This window comes from Coturnix japonica, chromosome 19 (assembly GCF_054131305.1).
Source record: "Coturnix japonica strain WE chromosome 19, WE-NBRP24, whole genome shotgun sequence".
Classification (NCBI taxonomy): domain Eukaryota; kingdom Metazoa; phylum Chordata; class Aves; order Galliformes; family Phasianidae; genus Coturnix; species Coturnix japonica.
Genome location: NC_140681.1, coordinates 14183646 through 14196395, shown reverse-complemented (window position 1 = coordinate 14196395; position 12750 = coordinate 14183646). Strand labels below are relative to the sequence as shown.

Here is a 12750-nt window from a genome sequence, read left to right as displayed (position 1 = left end):
GTATATTACTGCTCTTTTCATCATGTCAAAAGCCTATCTAACATCAGCCGCAGCCAGCTGGGTGGTGTGGCAGCAGAGCCAGAGGGACAGGGAACATCCACGTTTGCGATCAGAATGGATACTCTTGATTCCCAGGCTGGTGAAGACTATATTTGTTGCAAAACCAAAACGATAAGCAGGAGGGAATAGGTCAAGTTATTGCCCCAGTGCTTACCCCTGCCATCCAAGGGTGAGAAGAGACATAGAGAGGGGCAAAAAGAAAGCAGCATCCCTGCTAAAAAGAGGGGAAGAGGGAAGAGATTAAAAGAACCCCGAATCTCTCACCCAACGCTCACATTACTGGTGAGGGAGATCAGGAAGAGGAATACAATCTATGCCTTGGCCAGAGGAAAGGAGGAAAGCTCGCCCCAGATTACCATGGCATGAAAAAAAAATATAAAACCAAAAAAGACTACAGTCACATTCAGCCTTTACTAGAGATAGCACAAAGGGAGGGATGACGGAGGTTAGCACACATCCCCATTAGTAGTCCATAAAGCCCAGTGTCGTACTGGAAAGAAAACCTTTGTGCCTATTCTAATAAACAGCCCTGAGCTTCAACTCTATTGCAAAAGACAGAAAAAGAAAATAAACAACAAAACAATCCTGGCCAGACACACAGCAAGGTGATTGTGGGATGTATGCTTCACAGTTAAGTTAGATGTGCCACACTGGTCTTGACAGTAATAAATTTAAATCAACTCTTCCTGATACCAGAAGTTCAGCTATGTGGACAGTGGTTACACAACAGGATTATTTGTTATAGCACAACTTATATTTCAAATGAAAAAAAAAATTAGTATCATTTACAGTATCTCAAGAAAAATCTCCTCTGAACGGGAACTTCCTTTCCAGTATTTTGAGGTCTACAAGATGCATCTAGAAAATTTACTACTGTGGAAAATGAAGACAGCTTAAATTGAATAAGGGGGCATGATTATTTTTTTAATTAATTGCTGTAACATTGTCCTTCAGGTGGCTGAGGAAGTTTCATATTTTCTTTAGACATCATTAGACGCCGAAGCTCTTGCAGAACAACTTTGATGCTAAAAGAATTCTGCCATTTTGCTAGGACTGATATGGCTCTGGGGTCCACCTAGAACAGACAAAAACACCATTCCTGTCACAATCAGAACTGTCAATAACTCCCACACACACCCTCCAGCCAAAGATCTTTTAAGAAGTCTGAGTGGAAGAAACCAAAGAAGGCAAAAGCAAGCAGGTGGCTTTCCTGAAAGCATGATTAATCCATGCAGAACTATTTGCAAGCTGCAAATGTACAAGAAAAGTACATTTTGATTCCAGAATTCTCTCAGTTTGTACAGTTCCCTCCTACTCCCCTCTTCTACTCCAAGAAATGGTACGAGCAAACAAAAAGTACTAAAGCAAACTGCAAATAAAAAGCATTCATTAGAAGCTGCACGTGAAAACCATGTAAAATAGTAAAAAACAAACACTTACCACTCCATTAGAACTATTTACTCCATTCATATTAATTTTTGTTACAAATCTTACAAATGGAGGCGCTTCTGGATACTTAGGCCCACATTCTATTTTAAGGCTGTATATTCTGTTTTCATAAATTGTCTGGGGGAAAAAAAAGCAGGAAGGGGGAACAATTATATCAGGCAGTTCAACAAACACTTGGTTAAAACAGTGGTTATTTCAGGAACACAAACCACTAAACAGAAGGTCAGCTGCTTCCATTCTGTGCTGCCTCCCCCTGTTTTGGGTTCATTTTACAATATTTGAGCACTAAATGCTGCTCTTCTGCATATTAAATTCTACTATTTTTTTAAGCACACATTGAATTTTCACATAAAGAATGAAGTTGGCATTGCTTCCTGTTCACTCCCTGAAAAAGTTTTTCTTATCACCATATAGTTTAGTTTTCTGCTCTTCAACCAATCTTTATAAATCAGTTCTGTTTTTATCAATTCACTAATCACAGGCATGATCTTGAAATCAAAGCTATAGCTTTAGTGTAGAGAGCCATCTGAAGTTGGCTGGTCCTAAAGCTTCACTTAAAAACTTTCTTTGGTCAATCGTCAACCCAATGCATGAGCTCCCTGAAAAGTGAATGCTCCAAAATCTAGTACATTTAAAGTACACAGGTTGTTCCGAAAGTAATGTCTCCTATTTATTTCCACAGAATCTACCACAGATACACAGAGCACAATAACATTATTTGATAGAGCAAATTCTCAGCTATAAAACATTGTTTTTCAACACAGTCCCCACCATTAGCTGATTCATGCAGAAGAGCTGGTCAAGGCACTCTTCATCTTGTTGTATGACAGCTGTGCAAGGTCACCTGGAACACGGCTTGTCCTTCACGCTGCTATTGACAATGCAGAAAGGCACCAGCATGACTGCACCAATATCCACTGCCTGGTCTCCATATAGGTTCAGCATTCATCAATGAATGTCAATGGGTGCCATTTTTTCTGTTCTGCCCCTTTGTTCCATACTTCTATGTCAGACACCACTCTGTCAGGCTGCCCCTCTGCTGCCAGCTGTCACACAGCAACAAAATGGAACAGGACATTGGTGGGAAGGTTCAGCCCCTACAGCCACACCAGCAACATCCGCCTCTGACATCACAGGCCAACATCACAAAACAGGAGGCATTACTTTTGGAGCAACCCTTCTACATCCTGATTCCAAACAGCAACAACATCGTTCCAGAGACTGGGGGACAGTTACCTGACTCAGCCTGGACTGTCCCAGTCTCCTAACAGAACCATGTGAGCTCTATGCACAGAGCAATTAACACACCAAAGTCTGCAGCTTTTTATGGCCCTTGCATATAACCACATCGCATTAAGACTAGTGAACAGAAAGTCTTCACCATGCACAGGCCTAGAGCCAGACCAAGTCAAAGTTCTGACAGCACCCCTGTTATTGAATAGCTTGTATAAGCAAGAGGAATGACTGGTTGCAAAACCATCTGCACTGAGCCTGGGGAGGAGCAGTATGCTTCCATGTAAGGTAGCAGGGACAGCCCAGAGCAGCAGCCTGGACCCAGCTCAGCACAGCAGTTCATTTTCCCTGCAGTACACCCAGCACCAGATTCCTCCACCTGCCACAAGCGCGACTGTTTTCTGCTCAGAGGAAAACAGGATTTTTTGACTTTTTCCCAAAGCCAGCATTTCTCACATCCTATTAAAAAAAAAAAAAAAAAAAGGTAATAACATGACTGTGTAAAACAGATGTAAAAGCAGAGCAACCTCCTCACAAATAGGAATGTCTGAAAGCTCCCAGCAGGCCGTGGCTTTCAAACAATTACCTCAACTCAGGAATGGTAGAAATAACAATAAAAACTGGAATTCCTAAGTGTGTCAGAAAGACAAAAGAGGCACAGCTGAATAATTCTTTCGTGCTAGTCCTCTAGCCCTGGTTAGCAGTACAACATGAGCTGCAGATTTCTATCATTGCTGACAAGACAACATAGGCCTAGTTGCACATTTCAGTGAAGGATTTTAAACCTTACTGTATTCAAGAGCAGAGAATACTAGAATCCTGGAATCTCAAAAGTTAGGTCTTAATGAATCTGTAAATACAAAGCAGACGTGACAGAACTAACCAGAGATGGGTACTAAAAGTGTTCCAGATCGTAAGCAAAAAGACATAGAGATACATGAAATCCATTAGTACACATAAGTTGATCTTTCAACATAAGTCGTTTACTGAAGAGTTTTTCCACTCATTTGTGTTTTGTTTGTTTTTTTTTTTATTTCAGTGCTTAGATTAAGAGAACAGGAAGAAAAAACGAAGTAGCATTGGTATTTTAATATTTAAAAGTGGATGCTTACTCTTGGAGGCCCAATAATCATTCCTGTCCATCTTGTGAGTGTCATGTCTTCATCATCTTCAAGGCCCCAACTAACTGTTCCATCACCTACTCCTTTCTGACCTTCTTCAAGTTCTTCCAACAGACGAAAATTACGAGGAACTTTTACTCCTAAAAAACAATCAGAACAATACGTTAAATAAAAATGTTAAAACACCACCATTTCTCAGCAGCATACAAACAGCCTTCTACGTAGAATGGAGATTTCAAGTGATACCAAATATGCTGAAAGTCTGACAGGCCAGATATTAGGGCAGGCAGCAAAATGAAAGGAAACTTCTCCATCCACTCAGAGACACACACAGTATTACAGAGCTCTATGAGCTCTTGTTTAAATGATGTGCAGCATAAAAATGTACAAGATCCTACAAAATGAGCAGGGTCAAGTCCCAAGTGCAATAATGGAAAATCCTAACGAATGCTCTTCATCATCACTGATGCAGCACATCAGCAAAAGAATCCCAAGTGAGCCCAGTGGACCTGTCCTAAGGCGTCACCTCATCCAGCGTTCACAGCACGGTGCACGCAGAGGATGTCAGAAAGAAACCAATACAGAGCTCTGAGAACCATCCAGAGCTCCCTGAAAACATGGGCAGCCATGGGCAGAAGGCCTAAAGCTCTGTAAAATGCAGCAGTTCTTAAGGTCTGGTGGCTCTGGTGTTCTTAAAATTGCTTCAAAGTATATTAATGGCCTACAGAAACTAAATGTCGAAGTCACTCTTGCTCCCAGAATTATAGCTGCCACAATTTGATTCACTACAAAAAAAAAAAACAAGTTACAGAAGGAATTAGTTTATTGGCCAGTTTGGTACCACATCCCCAATAATCAAGTTTCAGAATACTCTGGGTAAACAGGATTTAGTGACACAGCTGTAGAGAGGAGCCCAGAGCCAGCTGAGAGGTATCCACCGTCCCATCAGAGCAGCACCAAATGCACGAGGGGCTGCAAGGCACAGTGCAGTGCATCTCCACGCTGGATCGTGCTGTGACTGACTGCTGAGCAATACAAACCTTCAGCTGTGAAAGGAAATGAGTCAGTGAGGCTGTGAAGCCATCACCATGAGGCTGATCCCAAACCCTGAGCAGGAATAGGACCTCTGTGAGACAGATGTCATCTCTCTAACACAAAACCTCCAAATCACGATGCAGCTTGTGGGCCTTCAGCAAGGGAAGGTCCAAGTGTGCTCCTCACAACTGGGCTACGCAGATCAGACATCCCATCCTAACTGGAATCCACAGAGATAGATACCACCTGCACATGCTGCTGCTCTGCAGGACCTCCACTGAGCGTATCATGCCACCAAACCACATTTCCCTGGGCAAAACTACTGTGATGCCCAGCAAATGTGATCTGAGCCTCTCCCTGTCAGTGCTCACTAAAACTGCCTCATATTCACCAGTGGTGTGAAGGAAACTTGCTGAAGCTGAGTGAGACCAAAATCACAACCAAGGAGGAATCAGTGCCATGGTGGCCGCACCACGTGCTTTAAGGAAAGCAGACGCAGGCCATACATAAAGAAGAAACCCACAGATATTGCCTACCTGCCCCTTCTCTGAGCACCAAGCACGCTGCTCAATGAAAGAGGCAGGAATCCTGCATGAAAAAATTACGTGATCATGTAATTAAAGATTCCATCATCTGGCGAGGCCATAATTAGACCAATGGGCAGCTTTACTGCTAAGCACAGCTAGGCAAAGCTTTGCAATGCTACAGCAAGAGAAAGCAGCTTGACCTCGGGGCTCCCTCAGGGCACAGCTCCTCAGATGCAGCACACATCACACATCTGACTGCCTGAATCAGCCACCCAACACAAACTGCATTTCTGAGGTCCCTGACAGGTCCAAGGTCTGCAGAGCGCTCACTGCTCACATCTTGCACTGGCTCCTATTACACAGAAAAAGTGAACAGAAATGGTTGTCAGTCCCACAGCAATTGCTTTCCAGTGAGCACTGCGGGAGCATGAGCAAATGACCCGTCCTTACACAAGGCAGAGGAATGGGTTGGATGCAGGCTACCACATCCTGCTGATCCACAGCACCTGGGCAGGACTGCCACTGCTGACTGTACACAAACATACCACCGTGCTTTTGTCCAGAATTCCTGGAAAGTGACTTGAATTGTTCCACACACCAACACTGTGTGTCAGGCAGGGCAGGGGGATGCCCTGCTCCACCCCATCACCTCCCGCAGTGCTCACGGTGTAGCAGGGAAGGTCTCCCAGGCAGTTCCCAAACCAACCTGTTTTCCTGAGAGTTCTTTGTGTAACACAAGAAAACCTCAGTACAGTCACAGGTAATTAAAAATTAATAAAAAAATACTTCCAGCTATGCATTCTCATAGAGCCTTTGCTATGACTCAAGAAGACTCCCGTGCAGTGGGAGTGTTTATGGCATAAGCACACAATTCCACACAGGTAATGGTTTCACTTGCAGTTTCCTTGATCTTGCAGAAATGCTCCCAGAAACACAACAGAAGAAGCATTACAGAGCGAAAGAGAATATTTACTATCATTCGGAAGAACAAACCTATGAAAGCTGAGCCACATAACTGCACTAGTAAGGAAAACATTCAAACCACACAGGTTTGGACAGTCTCTAAGAAGTTCATGTTTAGTAAATTTGCATACAGGAAGCCTCAAATCCAGACATTAATTCAGTAACAGTTCATTAAACAGTTCATTTTTTTACAGGAAATCTCAGAATAACACTGAATCACAGGGGAAGTTTTGCAGAAAGTCAAGACATGAATTTTGCTGAACTTAAAGTTGCAGTTAAGGAGCTGCTGGGTTCTAGGTGACATTCTCTTCAGCCTTTGTTTCCAAAACTTCCAGTGCTGCGGCGTGGATGGCACCAATGAGTGTTAGGAACCAGAGCTGTTGGCTGGACTGTGAGCCACAGGCTGGGCCAGCTCAGTCACACTGGGACCAGGAGCCTATGGCCGCCAGAACACACTGCAGTTCTGCACCAGGGAAACAGAATTATTCCTGGAAGATAGTTAAATGCAGCTGGAGTTTGTAATGCCCTTAAAGCACTCTGAGATTCGCCTTTTGTCCCTGTGGAGCCTGGCTGCATCTCTCCTAGATCCCATTTAAGGGCTGACTGCCACTAAGGAAGGATCTCCTTCTCTGGAGATTGCTCCTTTGTGGAGTTTATTGCAAGCCTTCAATATTGGTGAGCATTTCCATTTATTATAGGCTTTCTCTCCATCACGATAATCTATGTTATCAAAACATCTGTTTAAACCTCTGCTTACCTATTGATTGTACAATTGAATAACCGTACAGTGCCACAGTGCAAACAGCACAGTGAGAGCAGTGAAATGAAGTGGGCAATACTCCTGAGAGTGGATGCTCCTGAATGCTCCTCCTCAGCACGAGCAGGAAGAAATAAAGGCCCAACAAAAATGTCAGTGAATCTCTTTCCTTTCTACAATGAAATCTTGAGGATTAAAGCACAAATATTTCATAGAGAACAGCTTAGCAAAGGGCACTGAAAATGCTCTTCACTAGTGTTGGAGTTTAGCAGACAGCTAAGCACCTCCCTCCACCCCCCAGTAGGATGGGGGAGAAAATTAGGAGAAAATGTAGTAGAACTTGTGGGTTAAGATAAAGCTGTTTACTGAGAAAAAGACAAGCAGCAGAAGAAAGCGTGATGAACTCCCAGCCCCTTCTAAACTCCTTCTGCTTGATGTTGTATGGTATGGAATATCCCTTTGGCAGGTGTAAGTCAGCTGTCCTGATTCTGTTCCCTCCCAGCTCCTTGGAGCCTTGGCTCTGCACAGCACTGCTTAGCAGCAATTATCAACATCACTGTGCTATCAATGTTTTTCTTCTCCTCGAACCAAAACATGGCATCATACCCAACATTCTGAAGGGAACAATTCTGTCCCAGCTGAAACTAAGACAACTCACCAGGGGATCTTAAAAGAATTGCTGTATGTTTCTTTATACAGGAAACCCCAGATTCTACTGGTGCTGTCAGGAACACTATGCTGCTCTCTGTTTCAAAAAGGACAATCTCCAGCCATACTTTACTGGTGCACCCAGACAGAGCAGGTTGGTGGTAGGTACAGCTGTCTGGGATTCACGGCTGGACAACGCTCCCATCAGCGCAAACCACTGGTCTGTATGCAAAAGTTCCTCAGTCCCAACCATGGGGCTTACTGCAGAAGTTCTGTGTTTCAGCAACGTGGCTTTTTTTGACACATACTGTTTTGCACTATTTCCTCTTGCCAGCAGCACTAAAACAAACAGGACCTCAAGAGCAGCTAAGTGCAGTGCTTGTCTGATGCTCATGTTTTAGAGGCAAGGAGCTGAGCACCTGCCTGCCATCTCCCTGACTCTGCACTGCTTCCAACACTGAAGGCCAGGGACGGTTCAGGAGAATATGAGGTAATGCAGCCATCCAAAGGCACAGCGTGGCTGATGGACAATGGCTACTGACACACAGCTCATCCCAACTGCACAGAGGAGCTGTGCAGGACCGGCCCCAAACTCAGTCACTGCAGTTTGGATCTCCATCTTCCTGCCCCTCTCCTGGACCACACAGACAATAACTCATGAAGCTGCACTGGCTTAAAAGCAGCAGTCACTGGCCTTGCTCTTCCAGACACATACAAAATAAAGTGAGCAGACCGACAGGATTACAGGAGCAGAGAAGTGAGATAATGTGGTAGTGGAAATGTGCTCTGTCCATAGGCTTTACCCAGGTGCTCCACACCTCACAGCCACCTGCTTCCAAGCAGAGAACCTTCTTATGAACTTGGTAACTACTTATTAACTGCATTAATTAATTAACTGCACTGTGACATTTATTCTTGAAGGCCAGAAAGCCACCAGCAGGAACCTATCTGTAAGGAAGGTACCTCTAGATATTTCCGCTGTACCTCCAGTGCAGCCCTTGGATGTTCCCACATTTATCACCAGAGGATGCGATCTGAGCACGGCGCTGTCAGGGCACACTGGACACTGTTTACAAGAGCAGGTAGGTGAGACTGGCAAACAGGAATGAAACCACATTATTTGGTCCGCACAGGTCAGCCAGAAGGGATCAGCAGGAAAAGATACACTGAGGTCTGGTTACTGCCATGTAGTGTAACGTGAACGATAACCATAGGGGGCCGTTCAACCATTCATAGCAGGTGCAGAACGAGGCAGGAAATCGCCGTTCAACTTCCTGAGCCCTTCGGAAGCGGCTCCTCGGGCCTGTGCTCCCCGGCAGCCGCCGCCCAGCGCCGCGTTCCGCCCGCAGCCCGGAGCACTGCGGCGGGGCCGGGACTCACTGCGGGCTGGGGGCGGCCGGGAGCGGCCTGTGCTCGGCGGTGCCTCCGCCCGGGTCGTTCCGCGGCTCCCGTGCCCGAGTCCCGCCCAGCCGCATCCCTCGGCCCTCGGCCCACCCGGCCCAGCCGCCCCCCGGCCGGGCACCGCGCCGCGCCCCTCGGCCCAGTCCCCGCCGCCGCCCCCTCGCTCCGTTCCCTTCTCCGCAGCCCTGGCCGCTCTGTCGCCGCCTTCCGGCCCGGCCCCGCCGCCCGCTGCCCCGCGGAGAGGGGCGGCCCCTCCCAGCGCCCCCGGCCCAGCCCGGCCCCGCCGCCCGCTCACCCGCACCCGTGGTGGCCGCCATCTTGCGCCGCTGCCGCCGGACCCGCCCCCCAACGCCGCGTCAGCGCAACGCGGGAAGTGAGGCCTCGCGGGGCGGGCGGGCGCGCTAAAGACGAGGCGAGAAAGAGGAGAGCTCTGTGGTGCACGCCGGAAGCCTCCCGAACTTCGCCGCGCGGGCGGGCACAAACGAGGTTAGCGGCGTTCTCTGTTGGGCTGGGGGGGCTCGAGCTGTTCGTGCCCCCCGAGGGCGGCAGCCGGCTCGTGTCCGGGTCAGCAGAGCCCTGGATCCTTCAGGAACGCCTGAAACACGGGCACGCTTTCAAACATTTAACGTCCTATAAAACTCCAGTGCAATTAATAATGGCCAAACCACGTTCATTATGGTCGGAACGCAGGCAGCATTTAACTCCTAATGCTCTTAAATTATCCAGTCACTTGGTAATAATCTGGTGTTGTCTATGTATTTGCTTCCCAAACGTCTTCAGCTAAGGAAAGTACCAGAGTGGTGCAACATTTCCTTTCATTTGCTGCCATTCTCTCGTTGCCGTGAAGCACTGGCAGCAATCCGTGCTGTGTGTTCCGTGCAGACCCACAGTGAGCGCAGCCGAAGGAAGCAGCCAGCAGCACGCAATGCCCGCCAGTCTGCAGCAGGAAAGACACAGCACACATGGGTGTCCCCGCTTTGCTCCTAAAGGCTGGGACTATGCAGAAATGGAATCGAAAAGAGGCGTTGCCAGATGGGACCTGACAGCAGGTGGACCTAGAGGGCTGTGCTTCAGCGGCAGCATTTTGCTTTGCCTCTGTCTAGCCAGTACAGTAAAAAACAAACAAAGAAACCTGGGAGGAAATGAATTAATAAATTCTGCTTTGTCTTGCACTACATATCCCCAGAATTTTGTCCTGAGACATCGCATGGACATTTCACAGAAATTATTAGATTTAGAGGCTCATGACTGCCATTCAAACCCTCATCCTGCTGTATCAACCCCACAGCGCACAGCTACGGCACCATTTCTACCAGCTATTCACTGATGCTGCTTTAAAAACAGCAATGCCAGTCTTGCTGCTGGTCAGACTACAGCTGAAGCCTAACGCTGCATTTCAGAGGCAGCCGAGAGCAGCACGGGAAACGAGCAGGGCAGAAGCTGGGTGGCACAACTGCTCGGCAAAGCTGACCTGGAGCTGGGGGTGCAGATGCCAGGAGCTCCCGTTGGAACTGCTGCGGTTCTGGGGCAAGGTGGGTGCTCAGTGCAACCCCACTGTTGCAGCCCCCTTCCCCTCTGCACCAGGTTTGGGAGGGGATAACAGGTATGGGCACCTCAGGACAGTCCAAACCTCCTATTTTAGAACTGCTCCAGGCAGGATCAAGGCAGCGTTTTGCTGCTGCTGCTGGAGGCTGTTCTGCACCTCCTGCTGCCGTTCTGGGAGCCCCAGGGAGCAGAGGGTCACCCGCATCTTTTAGAGAAGTGACAGGGGGAAACTAAGTGGCCTCAGCAAGTGTCAGTCACAATGAAGCCCAGGCCCACGCTGGAGCTTAAGAGGGGCTGGTTCCGTTTTAGCTCTAATCTGTTCCTAATCAACTTAAGGCAAATTCATCTTAAGCCAGATTTACATCTGTTGAAAAGGATCCACGTAGCTTTTTGCTTCAGAATCGCTATGTGGATTTGACAGAAGCACCCACTGCTTTAAGAAGATGAAGGAGTTCTGGAATCCAGCAGAAAGACCAGAACCAAGCCAGCATTCATTAACACTGCTAGGGATTCTGCTTGACTCAACTCCAGGGAGCTGAGCAGAAGGGAAGGGAGTAGGACAGGAGAGAGAGAAAACTGAGGACTACAAAGCTGTTAGAATATGAATTACTGGAGCCTCAGGACAGAAGGAGACATGAATTTAGGTTTTTGTCAAGATGGAAGAGGTAACTGTTCCTGCTCTTTGTACTCACAGCTTTGTACTCTACACTTCGAGAACTGCAGGGAACTTGCACACTGGAAGGGGAGCAGAGGGAGAAGCGTTCTTTGTTCTGGACACACGATTGTTTGCATCCCCACCACAGCAGCACCCATCACGCTGTAGTTCAACTTCTGTCACACCTGTTACACCAAAGAAATTTAAAATAAGTTTTAGCCACAACTTGAGAATGTTAACTAACTTAACTGATTCAAAGTAACAAACGACACATCAACTTGCCCAGTAGAGGAACCTACCATTCTTCCCACAAAAATCTATATTCACCTCTAAGGTTGTGATATACAACAGTCAGTACATGGAAATTAGAACTAGTTTTATTGCTACGTGTTTTAGGAACTACTCTGACCCAACAGAATCAAGCTTTATAAATACCTGGATGGGAGAGAAGCAGCATTAATTAACAAAGAGCTTGACGGCCTGTAACAACCTCCCCTAACCAAGCTGGCAGTCTCTGGCTGCAGCCCCCAGCACTGCATGTTCCTATGCATGGCCTTCTTCACCAAGGCTAGTGCTGGAGACCTTGGGTGAGAGCTGCCCTTTTCAACAAGGGCAACACAAAATCATAGTTATTTTCTTCAATAGCAGTATAAAAGGAGTACTCCTCCCTCTTCCTCAGTTTCAACTAAATGCTTACCAAAGTATTCTATACTGCCAAAACCACAGAGATCCCAGCATTGACTATGACAATTGGAGAAGACAATTTAACAATAGTAAAATGTTGTCCTTAAGGGTCTGAATACTTTATTAAACACTTGGTACCTATAGTACCAACTGTGACTTTATTTGTAGAAGCCAGCTCAGACTTCAGCATTCATCAGTTCTTACTGAAGGAGAGATGGCAAGTCCCAATCCTTTAAAGTGTTGTCCATCATTGAAAATTGGTACTTCAAAGCTTACACAGCAAGATCAAGGTCATCCATAACCTATGTCTTAAAAGCCCCTTACCATGTACTTCAGGAAAGTACACTATGAACTCAATACAGTTTACAACTAGTGAAGAGAACCTTCAGTTTTTTGACCTTCAGTAAGATTTCATTTAGAAGAGAATTAAACAAGAAGCAAACCACACTTACTCATTTCAGTGCCCGCTGGATGTAAACACTTAATATTGTGCTAAGGGAATTTTTTTTCCCCAATCTTATCCTTAGCATCCAATGCCATTGAAGTTAATTGCACTTCTGGAAAGGTGCTGAAGTCTGGTCTAATGCAGTGTCGAGCTCCTAACAAAGCTGAAGAACAAGCAACCACTTCAACGTAAACAAGGCTTAACAGGCTGCAAAATACCCAGGTGTC

The 12750-nt window shown here is 46.5% G+C and overlaps 1 protein-coding gene and 1 long non-coding RNA gene across 8 annotated transcripts; one reads left to right on the top strand and one right to left on the bottom strand.

Moving 5' to 3' along the window:
- Window positions 1-963: 963 nt before the first annotated feature.
- UBE2V1 (ubiquitin conjugating enzyme E2 V1) lies at window positions 964-12678 on the bottom strand. Of its 7 annotated transcripts, none has more exons than XM_085519871.1 (5): window positions 12531-12678; window positions 11432-11579; window positions 3855-4003; window positions 1501-1626; window positions 964-1135 (listed from the first exon to the last, which is right to left on the bottom strand). In XM_085519871.1, the coding sequence occupies exons 3-5, from the start codon at window positions 3897-3899 to the stop codon at window positions 989-991; spliced, it is 318 nt and encodes a 105-aa protein (XP_085375997.1). In that variant the 5' UTR covers window positions 3900-4003; window positions 11432-11579; window positions 12531-12678; the 3' UTR covers window positions 964-988. The 7 variants fall into 7 exon arrangements, with proteins under 7 accessions (XP_085375997.1, XP_085375993.1, XP_085375995.1 ...); XM_085519867.1 differs by lacking the exons at window positions 11432-11579; window positions 12531-12678 and adding exons at window positions 8757-8885; window positions 9490-9541; XM_085519869.1 differs by lacking the exons at window positions 11432-11579; window positions 12531-12678 and adding exons at window positions 8778-8885; window positions 9490-9541.
- LOC146757868 (uncharacterized) lies at window positions 9575-10371 on the top strand. The gene is made up of 2 exons (XR_014935852.1): window positions 9575-9680; window positions 10077-10371. It is a non-coding gene; the product is annotated as an uncharacterized LOC146757868 (long non-coding RNA).
- Window positions 12679-12750: the final 72 nt, after the last annotated feature.